General features: G+C 36.2%; 1 protein-coding gene across 1 annotated transcript in view; it reads left to right on the plus strand.

Moving 5' to 3' along the window:
* Nucleotides 1-10,781: 10,781 nt before the first annotated feature.
* Nucleotides 10,782-20,977, plus strand: part of LOC111693561 (basement membrane-specific heparan sulfate proteoglycan core protein-like) — a 28,710-nt gene continuing 18,514 nt past the window's right edge. The window contains exons 1-3 of the mRNA XM_023458377.1: nucleotides 10,782-10,936; nucleotides 12,374-12,617; nucleotides 14,675-15,107. Coding sequence (XP_023314145.1) covers nucleotides 10,782-10,936; nucleotides 12,374-12,617; nucleotides 14,675-15,107 — 832 coding nt within the window. The remainder of the gene's footprint in view (nucleotides 10,937-12,373; nucleotides 12,618-14,674; nucleotides 15,108-20,977) is intronic.

Here is a 20,977-nt window from a genome sequence, read left to right on the forward strand (position 1 = left end):
CAGAATAAGAATGAAAAGGTAGTAGGTGATGAAAATCAGTGTAGTGCAGAGGAGTCTTCGGATGATAATGCCATTTTGGAATATACAGAAGCTGCGAGCTCATTTTTTTCAAAGCAGGAGAGATCTAAAGTAATCACAGTTGAAAGGAAACAAACAAAAGTTCCAATCAATTTTTCAGACTCTGAGTGCAACGGTAAACGTAGTATAGCATCGAAGTTGACAAGAATTAAACGTCATTGGAAGACAAATATAACATCTCAAATATCAGCATTTGTCAAAGATAATAGTAAAAACAGTCTAAACGGTGTTACAGTATTAGAAGACAAAACATTGAAATTGCGTGGTAATAGTCAGAACGATGTTAAATGTACAGAAAATATTAGTGATGAAGAAAGTAGAAAAAAACAATTGATTCGACAGAAATTGGCTAAGTTCGCGTGCGGGATAGGGAAAAGGGATATTCGAGAAAATCGTAAATCGTCCATATCGACGGTGAAAAAATACAATGGTGCAAATACTTGCGTACAGAAATCATTTTTACGGTCAGGAACAGATAGTTGTATGGAAGTAGACAAGAGTAATCAGAATGCATCAGAGTCATCGGATGATAATATCATCGTACATTATACAGAAGCGTTTAATTCATTTTTTGCAAAGCAAGAAAAAAGTAAAGAAACCAAAGTTAAAAACCAGTGTAATACAATTATAAGTAATTCATCAGACTCCGAGTATAACGATAAACGTAGAATAGCGCTAAAAAAGACAAAAATGAATCGTCGTAGAAAGACAAATAGTACATCGAAGTTATCAACATTAGTCAAAAGTTATAATGGAAAAATTATTAATGACGACACGATAATTAAAGGCAACACCATGAAATTACGTGATACTGGAAATAATGAAATTGAAGACACACAGAATGGCAGTGACGAAAAAAATAGAAAAAAGCAATTGATTAGAGAGAAATTAGATAAATTCACGTGAAAAAAAAAAGGAAGCTGGAGTAAGAAACAATTGTAATTCGTTGACCTCGAAAGCGAAACAGTACAATGTTACAAATGAAGGCGTTCTGAGTGAAAGGAAAGAAAATAAATTAGAAATCAAAAATAAAAAGAAAACGGCTCATTATGAAATAGCATCGATCGCCAATGCAGTTATCGATGAGGAGATGTACGAAGAGAATAATATCGGTAAAATGGATAATAAGTGTGAATATTGTGGTGCATTGTATTTCATAACGGAACTTACGACACGGAAAGAATATACCATGTGTTGCTGTAAAGGCGAGATAAAAATATCTGAAGATCCAGTATTTACCAAAGCTATAGAAAAATTAACGTATGCTCGAGAATTTCTAAACACATCTAGACAATACAACAGTGCATTTGCTTTTGCAAGTTTTGGAGCTGCAATAAGTCCGAATTTAGGTCTTCCTATTATTAAAATTTGTGGCCAAATCTATCATAATGTTTATTCGTTGCACCCCGAAGAAAAAACGCCTCGCAAATATGGTCAGTTGTACATATTAGATTCTGAGTCAGCCATAAATGAGCGCATGCTTAATGAATGTAATACAAAATGTGCACGAAGTATATTTCAAACGATCGAAATAATACTAAATGAATCTAATCCGTATGCCGCTTCATACAAAATGATGTATGAAGTAGAAAAGGAAGAAATAGAACGCCAAGCAGTACATGGAAAATGTTCTCGAGAGGTGCAAATGATTATAACGCGTAATAATAATCAAAATTTGGATAAAAATCGATATAATGTTGCAACATGTAACGAAGTAGCTGTTGTGTTTGTTGGTGACGAAGGTGCATTACCTATTGAACGCGATGTGTGCGTGTATTCTCGACCACAAAGTAAACCAATAAAAATTCCGTTGATTAGAAAACATAACGATCCAATATCGTATCCACTGATGTATCCATGCGGAGGAGCCGGATGGAGTCCGTACATGAAGAAGGAAAAAAAAAAGAAAAGAAAACAGATGATATGATAAGTACATGCGAATTTTACAGATATAAATTCGCCAGTAGAGTAAATTTCAATCCATTTATTCAAATGGGTCGATTATCGCAACAGTTCTTCGTAGATGCATGGGTTAAAGTTGAGCATTCAAGGTTATACTTTGTCGAAAAAAATCAAGACCTTTTAAGAACCGAAATGTACCGAGGACTGATGGATCATCTCGTAAAAAAGACGGAAGACAGCAACACTAAAATTGGCAAAATGCTTATATTACCTTCGAGTTTTACGGGTAGTCCTAGGGCCTGCAAAGAAAACTACCTAGACTCAATGACGTTGGTTCAATCGAAAGGTAAACCAGATTTATTTATAACCATGACATGTAATTCAGCCTGGTCTGAAATTGCAGATAATATGAGATCTCATGAGTCCACACTTGATAGACCTGATTTAATAGTTAGAGTATTTCATGAAAAGTTAAAAGCGATCTTGAATGATATAACGAAGCAACATATATTTGGTGAATGCGTAGCTTACACGTATGTGATTGAATTTCAAAAAAGAGGTTTACCTCACGCGCATATGTTGTTTTGGCTTAGTAAAGATTGTAAAATCAGGAATGCAAATGACGTTGACAAAATTATTAAAGCTGAAATACCCGATAAAGATATAAATCCACGATTATTCAGTATTGTAAAAAAATTCATGATACATGGGCCATGCGGTGAAGAAGACGTCTTCGCTGTATGTATGGATCCAGAAAAACAAATCTGTTCTAAAAAGTTTCCAAAATCATTTGTAGACTCGATAGTATATGACACTACAGGCTATCCTCTTTATAAATGATCACGAAGTAGCAATATAATAATTTATTATCATAAAAATGGTAGAAGGATCGCAGATAATAGATTTGTTGTGCCATATAATCCCTATCTACTGCTACAGTACAATTGCCATATCAACGTTGAAGTGTGCACGACAGTTTTATGCATTAAATATTTATTTAAATATTGTTACAAAGGCCCTGCCTGCGCATTGATCGAAATGACAAATACCCGAAAAGATGAATCCGAAGAAGTATCAGTCACTTTGAATCACGATGAAATTAAGTCGTATATAAATACAAGGTATGTATGTCCACCAGAAGCAGTGTACAGGATTAATAAGTATAAAATGAACGATATATCACATGCTATTATACGCTTGGCAATTCACAATAAAGATGAACAAAATGTATATTTTAAAGATGGTTGCGAAACTGAAGTACTAACCAAGGACGTTGAAACTACTCTGACGTCTTGGTTTACTTTAAATAAAGAAGATCCAAAAGCAAACAATTTGTTGTACACAGACATTCCTTATCATCACGTGTGCGAAAACAAAAAATGGAAAACGCGTAAAAGAATGACGAAACCAATAATAAGTCGCATGTATTTGGTCAGTCCCAAGCAAAAAGAACGGTATTATTTAAGAATATTATTATTGCATACCCGAGGAGCAAAATCGTTTGACGATTTGAAGACATTCGATGGAATAAAGTATAATACGTATTTGGAAGTCGCCAGAGCCAGAAATTTAATAAAAATCGACAATGAATGGGATTTGTGTTTAGCTGAGTCAGTAGAGACTAAATTCCCGCATGCCATTTGTGAATTGTTTGCGTTCATTTGCATTCATCATAATCCAATAAATAGCCGAGATTTATACGACAAATATAAAAGTACATTTTATTTTCCGCATATGTCCAGCGTAGATGGTGAGAATTGGGCTTTAGGCAAAATACAATTAACGCTGCAAAATCACGGCTACGAGTTGAAAGATTTCAATTTACCTGATATAACCACGCAAGAGTGTGTCGACTATAACAACGAAGAAAGTGTTACAGACTTATCTCATCAAGTTGCAAACGTTAAAGATGTACGTCTAACACAACCGCAAGAAGTAATATTTAATACCATTGTTGAAAGTTTAAGGTAATCGAGCGATGGAAAATTGATTTTTATTGACGGACCCGGAGGCAGCGGTAAAAGTTTTCTACTGAATTATATCATTAATTATATGATAGAACAAAATGTGGAAGTATTACCAGTTGCTTGGACCGGTATCGCAGCCAATTTATTAAAAAATGGCAAGACGTCTCATATAGCATTTAAATTACCTCTGGACATCACGTCAGATTTCGTTTGTAATGTATCGCCAAATTCAATTTATGGAGATTATTTGCGTCAAGTTAAAATCATCATATGGGATGAAATTAGTATGGCGTCAAAAGACGCATTTGAAGCGGTCGATCGTTTATTAAAAGACGTTAGTAACAACGATAAATTATTTGGCGGAAAAGTTATTGTTGTAGCCGGCGACTTTAGGCAGACGTTACCGATAGTGCGACATGGAACTAAAGCCCACATAATTGCGAATTGTGTGAAGCACAGGAATATAGGAGATGGTTTATTTAAAAACCAGTTCGAAAAAGAGACTGAATCAATCCTTGTTCCTGAAGACATGTTATGTACGAAAGAAAGTCTGGTTGATCAAATTTATGGAACGAAAATCGATGTAAAGGACATGCGTTCACGACATAAAGTGATTTTAGCGCCAACGAATGCTGATGTTATAGAATTAAATAAGGAAATATTGTCTATAGTTGAAGGGAAACCAGTTGAATATCTAAGTATAGATGTGGCTGTCGATGATAACAACGAAGAAATGAACACTTCAATGCCGGTAGAATTTTTAAATACTTTAACACCGAACGGACTGCCACCTCATAATTTAACACTGAAAGTAGGCGCCATAGTTATTCTATTGAGAAATTTAAACATCAACAATGAATTAAGTAATGGCACACGTTTGAAGATAAAGACGTTAATGAAATATAGCATTTTTGCTGAAGTTGTAAGCGGCAATGCAGTAGGATCATCAGTAATTATACCACGTATTGATTTAACTCCAGCAAACGGAGAATTACCGTTCAAACTGGTCAGACGGCAATTACCCGTGCGATTAGGTTATGCAATGACCATCAATAAATCACAAGGACAGTCATTCGAAAAAGTCAGAGTTTTGTTACCAGCCCCAGTATTTGGTCACGGACAATTATACGTTGCCTTGTCTAGAGTAAGATCACGTGCAGGAATTAAAGTAGTTTTACAGCACAATAATGTCAAAACGCATAACAACGCTAGATTGGGAAAAAGGAAAATTGATCAATCAAGTCATTATACTAAAAATGTTGTTTATAAGGAAATTTTGTAAATATTAATTATTTACTTTTACATTACATTACATTTAATTATTACGGTAATAATTTTTACGTCCACGTCCTGGACGATACGGCTGGTTTCGCTTGACGTACCAGTTTCGGCGCCTTTGGACCCCGCTCCCACGATAACGGACTCGTACCGTATTTGAAATAATAAATGTTATATGCACTCTATGCTGACATGGTACGGTTTGAAACTTAAAATAATTTACAAGAGAATGTAATGAAGGTCAATAATTATACTAAGTGGAAGGTACTAGGAGTACCTGAACCGGCGAATTGGCTGGTGCAGTACGGTACAGTAGTAACAACATAATTTGAATATATTTGAATATTTCATAATTGAAAAATATGAAAATAACGTAATTATTTATTAGTTTTGCTGGAGTGCAGAGTTCGCCGTTATATGAAAATAAAAAATGAAGTTATTGTATTAGTATATTACATTGTATGAAATATGAAAATTGTAGGAAAAATAAGGAAATGTGTGGCTCGAGTAAATATCGCCATTTAAGGAAAAATTAAAAATGGAATTTAAAAAAAACAAAAAAAAACAATCGAAAATATACGAAAAATATTAGACTGTGTGGTTCGAGTAGAGATCGCCATTTTTTAAAAAATATTATTTTTCTTTAGAGAATTTTAGTAAGGATTTTAGGGAAAAGCAAGAATTTAAAAAAGAATTTTTGACTTCACCCCTCAAGATATAAAAATTAAATTAAAAATGAATGAAAAATAAAGGTTCGTAAAAAAAAAACAGATCGATGCAGAATTTGATTCTCTTAAGTAAGTACGTAATGGTTATTTATGTGATAATTTTGAAACAGTTATGTCACATTATAGATGCCGTAAAAGTGAGCGGCCATAAAAATAATCATAGGCACGATCAGAGGCATATTTAGGTATAGGCTATATAGGCTATAGCCTAGGGCGGCAAATTTTGAGGGGTGGCAAGCTGAAGAGAAAGAAAGTAAGCATAAAAATGTCTTGTCAAAAATCCCAGAGTAGCCGCACGATACGTGCAGTGCACCTATCACATGCAGTGGTCCTGTATAAAAAAAATCGTAATTATCGACAATACCACACCAAGTTGAAGGCATAGAGGTAGATGGCGTATGCAAGTATATATTAATGCATGATTGTGTGTGTATCGTGGAGTATTTTATATGTTTAAAGAACGATAGCTCTGAAGTGGTTAATTGACAACAATTCTGTGCAGTGATAACATGAGTGAACCAGAAATTAGGATAACGTCACCGCAGATGATTAAAACAAATGGTTTTGATCATTTGCTGAAAACTATAGCAAAGTAAGATTATCAATAAATTATAATGGTCTTGATAATAAGAATACATAGTTATAATACATAGTAGCTGTAAGTATGAATAAATCATGAACGTTTCATGAATTGTTTGTAGAGTATCTGTTACGTGTCGTATAGTAAGCAAATCGAAGATTACAAGTTCGGAGCGTACAAGAAAACCAATGTTTCATTTTCTATGCATTGATAAAAGTGGAAAGGAAATGAAAACAGTCGTGACAACGAACGTATCGGATGTGTATGAAAAAATTAAGGTAAATATGAGGTATACATTGTAATGATACGACAAAATTTGTTTATAAAATAAATTGTAATGTTCTAGATAAATCGAGTTTATGAAAGAACAGACATGTTATTTAGTGCATATAATGAAGATGAGACAAGTAATTCAAGTATAAACATTATCATTAAAAAAACAACGAAAATTGAGGATGTTACAGGAATAAATAGGTCATCATTTATGCCAATTGAAAACAAGGTTGTATCGTTCAATGAGATTCGTTACACGAAGACAAATAATAAGTGTGTTATGTTGTGATATAATATGTATAAGTTAAAAAAATTTGTAATATAGTGTGGATTAAAAAAACAAAAACAAACAATTTACAGATGTACGAGGAATAGTGCATAAAATTTTTGCAATCGACAAGTGGATGAAATCTTTGCGAATGAAAATCGTGTTAAAGGACGGAAATGACGATGAGGTAACGTTGATCATGATAAGATGTTTATGACGAAAAAATAATTATGTTTAATAATAATATGTTTCAATGTGTATCGCAGATGATGGTAAGCTTGTGGAATGACAAGATCATGGAATTAGAAGAAGGAGATGCAATATATATAAAGAATGCATAGATTAATCCAACAAAATCGTGTAATAATTTGAGTGTAAAATTAGACAGTGTAATATATGTAGAATAAATATGTTTATTTTTAAAGAAAAAACTTGTACAAATTTATTTGTAAAACAAATTAAATGAAACTTAACGAAGTAAAGAAACTGGACTTATGATGACAATTGTAGAAGTTCTGGATGATACGAATGGTATCGCTGGAAGTACCAGTTTAATGAGCTTATGGGTTCCACCCTACATTGAACAATAAAAATAAATATATTATAATTATTGGTAATTGAATAATAAATAAAAGTGAATAAATATATAAAAATGTACTCGTTATCGCTCGATGCATTTACACTAATAGCAGTGGTATATTTATAGATATATTGCGGTAAGTACAATTAATGCTGCAAAATCACGGATATGAGTTGAATTAATTAATGCTTACGTCGTACGTCGTAACAATTGTTACGACCACGTCCTGGACGATAAGGCTGATTTCGCTGGGCATACCAGTTTCGGCGACTGCGGCCTCCGCTCCCACGATAACGGACTCGTACAGTATCTGAAGAAGAATGTTACAGGCACTTTAAGCTAACATGTTGAATGTAGAAATATGGAAGAATACGTAATAATATTTGAAGAATTTACGAAACGATCGAAGTGGCGGAATATATAAAACAAATAAAACTACCGAATAATGAATGAAACCTGAGAATTGAAGTGCTTACCGTTCGAGTATAACGTTGAAGGTACTACGAGGACCTCAACCGGCATATTGCCAGGTGCCGTACGTGACATCGCCACATATTGGGTGAAAGATCCACAGTGAGGATGGACATACGGCAATAATTGCATTGAGTCCATGTTTTCCGTTGACTGGACGCAGCTGGTTGACGATGAAGGTGAGGTTGCAGGCAATGAGGGTTGAGCACAAGGCGACGATGCAGTCGAGTTCACTGATGGTGAAGATTTTGCTTTTGCAAGCACCTTCGACGTATCATGAAGATCTATAGACACTTGTCTTACAGTTTCCTGCAACTTGTCAATTGCAAGGTCTTGTGTGTGTTGCAGTGTGTGCAATGCATCAACTATGTCCTGCAAGCTATCTTGCTGTGGCTGCGAGTATCACAACGAATTCACATATTAAAGAATGTATCAAGAAAATGTTTAAGAATATGAACAATGCACAAAAATTTGAGAGAATATGTATGAAAGTAATGCGTTTAGTTAATGCTTTTAGTAGGACGATTGAAATTGGATTGCATAAAATACGTACGAGATCCGGTTTTGAAGATGTAGATAAAAATGAACCCATTGCTCATGTACAATTGCAGACGAACTGTGAAATAAACAACGCATTGATTCAAAACTGTTGTAAGTGAAAATTACATACATACAAAATAAATAAGAAAATTAAACAGTTGCACTTACGTTTCTAACCACACTTATTCGAAAATATTTTATACACTGGATTGCACACGATATGTCCTAGTATAGTATAATATCACAACAGAATCGAACACACGTGTCTGACATTGTATCGTGGCTTTATCAATGTATACATGTCGGTAACATGTATTGGGCATGAGGTAATCGTGTTCTGTAAAATCGCAGTTGATAACATCGGAGTACGGTACAGTAGTAACAACATAATTTGAATATATTTGAATATTTCAAAATTGAAAAATATGAAACTAATAGAATTATTTATTAGTTTTTCTGGAGTGTAGAGTTCACCGTTATTAAGCACCCCTTAATTTTTAAAGGGTGCGGATAAGTTTTTTGGAATCAGCAAGAAATTTCGAATCGATCTATTTTTTTTTTTTTTTTTTTTTTTTTTTTTTTTTTTTTTTTNTTTTTTTTTTTTTTTTAGCAAGAATTTTGGGGAAAAGCAAGAATTTTTGAAAGAACTGTTGACTTCACCGCTTAATATATAAGATAGTCAAGGAGGATATATTGCACGAGTAAATGAACGCGCGAGTGAAGCAAGTCAGGAGTAAGTTTTTATAAGGAATAAAAACGTCTAGAAAATTTAATCAACACTCTTTCATGTAATGCATGCATTTGTATATGATGAAGTGCATGTGAGCATTACGGCCACGCACAGCACGAGCGACTGGAGCCTCTCGTCAAATGTTTACAATATAAATTTGTTATATCCGAAATAACAATCTACATATGCTTTAATGTGTTCAATATATCATATTTTCAAGTGCACGAGAAACTAATCAAGTGGTAGTCACCTAATGATTTTGTTGACAAATAATTATTATTTATAATAAGATTAAAAAAATGTTTGTATGTTTCAATTCTCTATAATAAAACTCTTAAATTACTTATAATAATTGAATTATAAATACAAAAATGTACTTGACATTATAAAGCTTATATTGTATGAATTCATAATAAAATTTTGTTCATGATACAGTACCTAATCATTTTTTTCAAAATTTTTAGCACACATACAACTGCTAAATGATTTTTTATATATTTGCATAGCGCACGTGAAAAGTTATTCGCGTGCGTGAAAGAGTATTCGTGTACGCGAAGCACGAAATACATAATAATAAATAATTTTTCACTAACAGCTATTGTCCTTAGTGTACGCGAAAAGTTATTCGCGCACGCTAAGTGCATCCTTCGCGTACGCTACGAACAATAGCTGTTTGTGAAAAATTATGCATTTCATACTTCGCGCACGCTAAAGTTCTGTTCGCGTACGCGAAGCCAGACCTCGCTGCCGTGACAATCATATTCTAACCTTTCGCGTACGCTTAGACACACTCTTTTACAAAACTTAAAAGCTCCTAAAGTTGATATTTCTCGAGAAAAAAAATTCATGAATATTTTACTTCCGAGTTGCATCTAGTATCGCCGTTGCTTACGAGTAAAAACACACATCATCGAAGCGCCGTGAAAAAAAACACACCTCTTTGGTTACCATGAAAAAAAACACACCTATTCGGAGCGCTGCGAAAAAAACACACCTCATTGAATGCCATGAAAAAAAACACAGCTTATTGGATGCCGCGAAAAAAAAACACACCTCATCGAAACTTGTTGCGTTTTTTTTCTGCTGTGTTTTTTTTCGCGGCATTCAAGGAGGTGTGTTTTTTTGTGGCATCCAATTTGCTGTGTTTTTCTTCACGGCATCCAATGTGCTATGTTTCTTTTCATGGCATTCAATGAGGTGTGTTTTTTTTGTGGCGCTCCGATGAGGTGTGTTTTTTTTCACAGCATTCAATGAGCTGTGTTTTTTTTTCGGGGCATTTTATCAGTATTTTTTTTTTCGTAGCGTTTTTCACTGTGTTTTTACTCGTAAGCAACAGCGGTATAATTCAGCATTCCACATGCACCAACCATTTCATTGTTTGGAGCAATGCCTAAACGAAAATTTTTAAAAATTTCAACGCATCGTCATTCTGAGTTGTCTCAGATTGATGATCCTGATTCTGAAAATGAAATTATTGTGATTCCTGATACAGAAAATTGTGGCTCTGATGGAGATTCTGCAGCAGATGATGAGAATTCTGCGTCTGTAAATCGTTTCCATAATGTTACATATCGATCGGTTTTAAAAAATTATTCCAAAACTTAAAAAAAATTGGAACCAGATCATGATTATTCTTGGAATCCTAGAGAAAAAGTTTATGAAGCAAACATTGATAACGAATTGTTCCCGAGCGATGACGTTTGCCGAAAATTATTGGCAATGTCGCACGTAGAATTATTCGAGCTCTTTTTTTCTGATGCTATAAAAACCTATATTATTGAAGCTAGTAGAGAAAACGGCTTAGACTTATCTCTCGTAAAACTGAATACTTTCGTTGGTATATTGCTGCTGTCATCATTCATCATTAGAAAAGATCAAAGGAAGTACTGGGACACAGATGATCTTGTATCATGCTCGGTAGTTCCTTTAGCGATGTCGCGTAATAAGTTTTGTGAAATTGAATCGAAAATAAAATTTTCGAAAGCTGACGATGATAATGATGCTAAAAAAGCATGGAAAGTCCGTAAAATTTTAACTCTCTTTACACAAAATATTCAACAGTTTGGTTTTTTTTCTACAGCTCATGCAGTTGACGAAATGATGGTTAGAATTTTTGGTCGATCAAGGTTGAAGCAATTTGTACCTTCAAAACTTGATCAACATTGGGATCGAGAGTTGTTTTACAAATGCTAAATCCACTCTTATGTAGTGTATCAAAGTCAAGTCGTGGTAAACTCGAAACACATTTCAAATTTGGTTTAAAAAAAAAAGTGAAAAAAAAGTGTTTTTTTTTTGTTTAAACTAATTTTTCACTGTGTTAATAACATTTTAGCGCAATTTAAATACCACCATTGAAAAGGAGAGATTTCAAACTTGAAAAATATGTAGGTCGCATTTTATTCAAACGCCAATTGCGTGAACTGTACAGCTCCGAAGAGTGACATTTAGCTTGGGTCGTTTCTTGCCGAAAAGGGTTAAAATCATTTTTTCACATTTTCTATACCGGCTTTCTCATTGTCCAACAAGGAAACCACATGAGATGCGGGTCACCAAATGTTCTGAAAATTTTGTTTTGGTCTCCTGGTATCAAATAATGAAGCCCCTTATGTTTAATTTGATCCAATGGGGAAATCAATACAAAAAAGTTGGGAATAACGGACAACCTAATTAACAGTCTAACAATATCAAATTAATACGTAATAAACCATATTCTTTGAATACTTAAATCAACTCACCATGGTAAAAGGTGAAAACGCTGCCACATGGTATTTTATTAAATCAATTAATCAGATGCTTCTTCGATTTGATTATTTATATTTAATGAATGCATATATATTTTTAATAAGACTATATTATGATAAATATTTTTTCAATTACGTAACATTATAATCATAAGAAAAATTGTCTTATGTTGAGCTAATTTTTTTTTTTAATAAAAGAATAATTCAAGTATAGTTATCGTAAAAAAAAATTTTCAGATACCCTAAGGCTACTGGAAATTTGAAACTTCATACATCTTCTCAAAAAAGATTATTTTGGATATTGCCTGAAGAATTTAAAGGTAATATGCTTTCAAGCTATGGAGGTAATTTAGGTATTACTCAGATCATAAAAGTTGATTCAACTTCAGCATGTTATCGTGATCAAGATATTGTAATCAATGGTAATGGAATATCATTGTTTTGGATCAATCCAATTAATTATACTTTTGGAATACCTATGGTATGTTTCGAATGGTAACTTTGTTTGTAAACAATCGCTAGATTTGATTCGATTTTAAATGCATTCCATACCTTAACATTTTGCTTAACCCATTAACGACCAATAAACTTGATTTTTTTGTTGACTTTGGAAGCGATTTGTTCCGTATTGTTAAGCCTCTAAAACATTTCGCACCCACTTATTTCAATGTAAAATTTAATCTTTTTTCAAAGACTGAGCTCAAAATTTTAATTTTTTGGACAATAAAAAAGTTATAGCTATTTAAACAAACAAAAAACGTAAACATTTTGGCAAAAAATAAATTTCTCGAATTTTTTAGCCATGTTACCGCTAAGGAATCAAGATATAAACATGATCGAAGTTGATCATGACTATCATAGTATTTCAGAGACTTTTTATGGAGTTTCTGAACCACTCCTTCAGACGAAAAATAACCCATATTAATATAAAAAATAACTCATTTTTTACTCGAAAACTATTGAGTTTAGAGAAAAAGTGTACAAAACAAAAATTTGAAAGGTGGTTCAAAAATTCCACAAAAATTCCCTGAGATACTTTGAGAGTCGTGATCACCTCTAATCATGTTTATTTCATGTTTTTGATTTACGCCAAACGCGTATTTTAGCCGCTCACTGCAAGTCACGCCGAGCTTTGCGAATCGACGCCGTTTCTTAGCCTCACTGTGATCGGCGCCGTTTCCCAAACCAAAGCGAACTGCCGGCAGCGGTGGTGGGGGCGTCGCTGCGTCGCGCGCCGTCCGCGCCGCGCTATATAAGCTGGCGCGCTAGGCCGCTGCCGGCATTCGCTCGCGAGCTCTTGCGCTGAGCACAACTCCTCGCCCCATCCGGAGAAGTGTGGCACTCTACCTAAGAGTCACCAAGACCCAAGCGAAGTGTTCTCTCCGATCTCTGGAGTTTACACGATTCTCTAGCCTTCGGAGCCTTTGACAACTCGACGCGCTCGACTTGTCAAGGTTGTTGGCTAGATAAGGACGAAGTTGTAATCAAGAATTTATTTTTGATTCGTCATTTCGGATTCTGCTAGTGACAACAAAAGATATCTCCGCTTCCGCGTGGAGAGACCAACTGACGAACGTTTGCCTCTTGAGCGCCTACTTTCGTTTGTTGTAATCCCGTCGGGCAGTGGACTTAATCGTTTCAACGACGAGGGACAGGCTTGTTTCCGTCAACTAACTCGGCCCGGACTCTCCGTGCTACCCGCCCGCACTCCTCGACCCGAGCTGCCAGGCCTGAGACAGCCAATAGCCCTTCGATCACCGGGCAGTCCGTTGTCTCCATATCTGCGGGAGAATCCGCCGATTCCGTTCCACTTACATCGGACAGTCAAGCTTCGATTGGAACCATCAGAGCCACCACGTCCTCGGCCGCGAGTCCGGACGCCGCCAAGGTCACCTGAGGTCCCAGTCAAACGCCACTTCGGACTGGCCTTCCTACAAGAAACGGCAAACACCTCGCCTCATCGACCATCAGCTCTCTCCCGTCTAGGACGACCAGTGACTCCTCGCTCTCCACCTAGAGCATTGACGCCACCTGCCTTGCCTGACGAGCCCACCAGTCTACCACCAGCCAAGCGTCCACGCTTCGCTCAGACCACCGCAAAGAACGGAATCACCAGAGATCGATAGCCCGGAAGAAGAAAAGAGCTGAACAGCAGTGACAACATTGCCCAAGAAACCAATCGGTCCTTTTCAGGACCACAAAAAAACTTAAGGCGAAAGGAGCATATTCACTCTCGTCTTAACATTTTTAAGCGGTAACATGCCTAAAAAAGTCAAGAAATTGACTTTTAGCAAAAATGTTTACGTTTTTTTTATGTTTAAATAGCTATAACTTTTTTACTATTCAAAATTTTGAGCAGTTTCTGAAAGGGCATTAAATTTTAAATTGAAGTAGGTGGAAGCGAACCTTGCTGCGCTTGGGCCCTAAAGTATGTCATAATAGAAAGTGTTACTTATGGCACTTGTATCATAAAGTACTATAATGCATTTTCATTAATCATTAAATAACATCTTGATTCATAAAAGTATTATTTTACAGACGTATGAAGTACCATTAACAGAGTCACATTGGCGTTACGTTTCATTGAATGGTTTCCCAAGTATAACAAGATTTGATTTCATGACAGTTCTTGCCAATGTTGAATCAATTTTAGTCCGTGCAACATTCTGCAACGACGCGAAATCCTCTACATTACTCAATTTGACTGTTGAAGTATCTACGAACGTGATAAGTAATAAAAAATCTAAAACAATAGAACTCTGTAAGTGTCCCTCAGGCTACGGTGGAATGTCTTGTGAACATTGTGAAGTAGGATATTACCGAAACATTTATGATAATTCAAAAAATGCTTTGGGAACATGTATTAAATGTCCATGTCTTGGATACAGAAATGGATGCTACATTAATACATTTGGAATTGTGACATGCAACTGTCTTCAAAACTTTTCAGGCTTATACTGTCAACTGTTGGGTAAGTCAATTAATTTCTCTTTTATTTTTTTTATTTTTTTTTCTCTCTATTACGCTTTCTTCTTGAGAAGGGCCTGCAGGAGACTACTGGCTATGCGCAGTAGAGATTACTATAATAACCCCCTTCCTACTGTCTCGCATTTTCCCAAACCCGAGGACCTGTGCGGCAAGGGAAACCTGGGGGTATACGTAATGTATATGCACTACACCCTCCTACTCCACCCTCCAGGAAAAAAATTTGCCCCGAGACAGGTGGAGCAGGATTTGAACCCAAGGCTCCTCGAGCGGCCTTTATTTCTGTAGCTAGCACGCTAACCACTAAGCCAACGACCTCTCAATAATATAATGTGAACTTATTATAAATTTTGCAGGGAAAGGGGAAGAAGGAAATGATCTTCAATTAAAACAATTTCCATTGTTATTCTATTATTTTGTTTATTTGTTTGATTATGTTTACTTTGACTATTACGGTTTTAAACGCTGTACCTTTGTTTTTTGTTTGATTAAAACTATTATCTCGGATAGTCCATGAAGCAAATTTATCATGATGCTTACAAAGTAGTTGCCTATTGCGAGACCGGTTTTTTAGTTGCGTGAACATAAGTGCCATTTTGGACTCCACTAAAAACCATCGCGAAAATTAAAAAACTTTTTTTTTAAAATTATTTTACACAGAACGACAAATTAAGTTATAATTATTAATATAGTCAAATTTTTTATTCAAGCTGCCATTTTGTTAAGAAAAAAATATTGTTTGACAAAAGTAACCATGGTTTCTTAAAGTAGAGACCGCGAGGTCACGTTCTACTTATATTTTACCCCCATATAACAATAAGTGGTTTAAGAATTGAAATGAAAAAAAAATTTTCTTCAAAAACACGTTTTTTTTTGTTGTAAATTTGCAATTTTTTGTTACAACTTGTTAACTTACACAATTTTAAACACCACCAATGAAAAAAAATACCCTTAAAATTATGGAGTATAGTGATTTTTCTAAAAAAAAATTTTGTTTACGCTTCACACCGCTAGGTGGCGCCTGCTCGTGAGCGTCGCGCCTATAAGCGACTGAGCGAGGAAAGGCGTATATAGGCTAATTAGGCTAAGTCTGCAGACTATGTGTAGTCGAGTCCACACTACAATTGTACTGACTCCAAGTCAGTATCGAGCTCCCATACAAGCTCGAGAAGGAAGGTAGAAAAGAAGGTGACAACGAGGTATACTTGTAAGTCGAATCAATTTATTAAGTCGGCAAGCTGTTAATCAAACTTGAGTGGAGAGTCAATGTTTGCGTCTCGAAGCCTCGTAATGATCTGGTCGACGCAGCGACCGTTACACGTGCTGTGAGGTGACGAACGCGCTCTCGTCGCTCGCGCGTGCGCGTTACAATGTCGAACATACGGCGCGTTCACACTCGTGAAACATAGTTAAACTCGTGTCGTGCAAGGTGCTTTCACACTAAAACATGCGCCAAACCCCATAATACTCCCCCTCTAAAAAAAAAGGAAAAAAAAAGTAAAAGGTTTAACCTTCTTTTTTTTTATCAACAATAAATAAATAATAACAATCTCAGTATTTAAATATACATTTTCAGCTTAATAATATTATCTCTTAAATCGACTTTTGGCATACTTAATCACTCTGTTTTAAATTTAAACAAACATAAAATTTTATACACCTTGAGTACTTAAATTAAATATTGTAATTTTCATAACAAAATATTACTCAAACTCATAAACGCATCGAACATGTCATTAACTTATCGCATCATGCTACAACGCTTAATGAAAAGGATTCTTAAACGAATTTAACATATAAAGTATTATATTTAATAATTTGGCATAAACTTAACAGCGTTTTTACTGCTAATAATATCTACTTTTTTCGCAGACTTAAGTCTATATAACCATAATGGCAACTTGCTTAAAGCAAAATTAAGGAGTTTAACAATAATGTTACTCTGCAAAACCGGAACTATCATTTCCAAATCTCCCATCGGATAGAGAGAGCTACACTCGATAGTCACAACCTTCAAACTTCCACGCGGAATACAGTTTAAAACCTGTTTCAAATTAGGTACACAGCTAAATTGTAATGTTTTTAGCTTCAGCAATTGTTTGAGAGATGTCGGTTCAATTATTTCTAAATTAAACAATATTACGTGTTCAAGATTAGGCAAATTGCATAATAAGGTATGCAAAACATTATTCAAAAAGACTGCATTAGTAATATCCAAGTAACGTATTTTTTCACATTCGCTGAAGCCAAAAACAGGTGCCGGTGCACCTTCAATAACAAATGGTTGCTTAAAAATGAAGGTCACGTGACTCAGAGATTGCAGATCAGAAAACAACGCTTCAAACAAGTAGGCAATATTTTCGTTAAAATCTGACGCCGAAACATTATGGAAAAGTAAAAAATTGATATTATTATTGGATCTTAAAGCGTCAGCAGTTTCTCTGAAAGAGAGCTGTATAAAATCAATTATTCTTATTTCAGAAGCCTTTGAGTCCTTTCGACAGGATCCATGCAACCAGAAGGTGTTTCTGAACTCCAATCTCTTCGTAATTATTTTCGCAATCGCTGAGTCACAGCGGAAACGCGTTTCGCCAATGACACACTCGTTCAATACAAACTTTTCAGATATGTAATTTAAAAATACATGATTCGTTTGAATCATACTTAAATCTAATATTCGCAACGCAACCACGTCCGAACTTCGCCGACTGCATCCAACGCTATAAGCTTTCTCGATCGCACGCTTACATAAATCGTAGTTATAATCATAATATTTACCATTAAATGTGATCGAATGAGGTAGGAAACGTTTAAAATGTTTTTCGATGAAGTCATATGGTGTGTCCAATGAAAAAAGCGGCCAAGCGAAGTCAAAGTGATTCGAGTAGAGAATTTCAAGCGCTATGGGATGATTACACAAGGCAAAGGTGAGATTCAAAGCGGCATCAGATCTAAGAGTACCATAAACCCTCGACAGTATAGGTCGACAACGAATAAACGTGTGTGACTCGAAAGAGGTTGAAAATTCCTGACGCAAAAACATAACTGGGTGAGCAAGACCGGCGTAACATTTATCAGGCTTGATATTTGCATAACATGGCTCGAATTTGTTTTCCTTAACGTTAAAAAACCCAACGTCAAGCACACATGTAAGCGCAGCACTCTGAAGACGCAGAGATGCAGCAAGGGTCTTACAATGTATAATACAGGTGGTTCCCTTAGATTTCTTATCTCTCGGGCGCTTGATACTTTTCAAATCAAAATCTGAGGTACGCGCTACGCTAAGTAAACTCATAAGTTCAATACGAGTCATAAACGAGTGTATATTGTATAGAAACAATTTCATTACTGGCCGACCACCAATTATTAATACTGGCAAATCCGGAAGTCTCAAACGCGGAGGATCCTCCGGTCGCGCGTCAAGTGTCTGATAAAAATCCGTTGTGTAATATTTACTCTCAACCTCTTCCAAAGCCTGATGAAAACCCTCAAAAATGGTATGATCCCCATCATAAGTAGCGGCGGCAACCGTGACATCGGAACGCAAGCGATCAAACGCCTGCACCAGGGATCTGAAAAATAGGTAAATTTTCACTCATGAGAGGAATCCTTACTAATCTTACTAGGAGGCTCAGAACTCTCAGTAGAAGATTTTCTTTTAACAGCTGAATGATTTGCATGAGATGAGGTAGAGGGAATCAACGGGGGAAGGGTTCCTTTCTGTCCAGACTGATCAACGACTTTATTCGGAGAGTTCCCTTCAGCAGTGTCAGCAGCAAGATCGATCAACGACTCAGTCGCGTCACTCCTTTGCGGAGTCAGAGCAAGTGTCTTACCAGAATCATTTACAGAAGGTTGTGGGGTCTCAGGAATCTGAAGCAACTCAGAGAGAATATATGCAGGCTTCTAGTGATTGACGGAAACCGTGCATCTCTTGTTATTAACCATAATATCCATATGCTTACGCGATGCATGTCTACCAACTACCTTATGAGGTCCCGTATAAGGTCTCATAAGTACACGTTTTCCGGCTTTAATCAACTTAAAAACATGCGAACACGTATCGAGATCCTGGTAATAAAAAGGTTTAACGTTTGACTTACGCTCAAATTCTAAAGGCTTAATTGCAGCCATATGTCTCAAAAACGAATTTCTAAAAGCCTCAACGTCCAACTCCTCGTTATCATAATCGCAAAATATACCAGGTATGCGAAGCGTTTTGCCGTAAAGCAGGGCTCATATCTGTATCCAAAATGCATCAAGCGCGAAGTCCCAACATTACAGATGGTAAAGCTACAAGCCACTCGTGTGAAGGGCCTCTGCACATAAGTGCAGCCTTCAAATCTCGATGCCAACGCTCCACAACGCCGTTCGACTGGGGATGATACGGAGTTGTATGTATGTGTTCGAAGCTTAAAGATTCCGCGAATTGACGAAAAACTGTGCCTTCAAACTGCCTGCCTTGGCCAGTTGTAATAACCGAAGGAATGCCAAAGCGAGAGATCCAATGCTGCACAATACCCTCCGTCACGGTCTCGGCGTCATATCCTTGACCGGCACCGCCTCTGGCCACCGCGAAAAACGATCAATCATTGTCAATAAATACGAATAACCTTGTACCTCAGGCAAGGGACCGACTAAATCTACGTGAATGTGCTGGAACCTAGAGTCCGGAGCATCGAAGTGCATCGGTGCAGGCTTGTTGTGACGAGTGATTTTAGACTGCTGACACGGGATACACGCTTTGCAATATAATGCAATATCATCTGAAATCTTTGGCCAAATATAAAACTTCCTTAACATTCTCTCAGTGATTTTAGCACTGGGGTGGGCCAAACCGTGAAACAACTCAAAAACAAGAGGTTGAAGAGACGCAGGGACATAAGGTCTTATATTAAATGAGTCAACATTAGCTTAAAAAAACTTTTGAGGCTCGTCAGGTGTAGATGACCAAGACAATTTATGGAACTTGATGGTAGCCTGAGGATCTTTCAACAAGTCTTTAAGTTCTTTATCAATAGACTGCTCGTATGCTAGATCATCGATTGGGATTTTAGTTGGCATCCTAAGGGCATCAATATGCTGGTCAATACCAGCAGCACTCAAGTCGTCCGGAAAAAAATTTTCATCATCCTCGGAAGAGGAATCAACTCGAGAAAAATTCTCATCGTCGTCCGAGATCGATTCAATTCGAGAGAGCGCATCCACAACCCTATTCTGAGGTCCCGGCAAATAAACAAACTCAAAATTTAACAATAAAAGATACTCAACTTGACGACGTCTACGCACATGAGCCTTAAGATGACATTGCTTTAAAACGAACGTAATAGGCTTATGATCCGTGTAAACTAAAAATTTTCGAGAGTCTAAAAGGAACTCAAAGTGTTTTATTGCTTCAACGACGGCAGTGAGCTCTCTATCATAGGTGGAGTAATTTAACTGAGCAGAATCCAATCTCCGAGAGAAGAAAGCCAAAGGTTGCCAATTGTCCGACACCGATTGCTCAAGGACGGCGCCCATTGCAATATCCGAAGCATCAGTACATACGCGAAGTAAAGCGTCGTCCTTAGGAAAAGCCAAGTACGAAACGTCCGCAATAGCTCGCTTCAAATTATCAAAAGAAAGGAGAGCCTTCTCAGTCCACGCTACAGGAGTTTTGTCCTTCTTCTTCTGAGAAGTCAATAATTTATTTAAAGCAATCTGATACTCAGCACACTTCGGTATGCAATAGTGGTAGAAGTTGGCCATCACAAGAAATCTACGCAATTGATCAATAGTCTGGGGCCTAGGAAAGTCAAGAATCCTATCAACCTTCTGAGGCAAAGGTTTAAAACCATTTGCATCCACCAAGAATCC

The sequence above is a fragment of the Trichogramma pretiosum genome, unplaced genomic scaffold, assembly GCF_000599845.2.
Source record: "Trichogramma pretiosum strain Unisexual culture from Peru unplaced genomic scaffold, Tpre_2.0 scaffold78, whole genome shotgun sequence".
Lineage (NCBI taxonomy): Eukaryota > Metazoa > Arthropoda > Insecta > Hymenoptera > Trichogrammatidae > Trichogramma > Trichogramma pretiosum.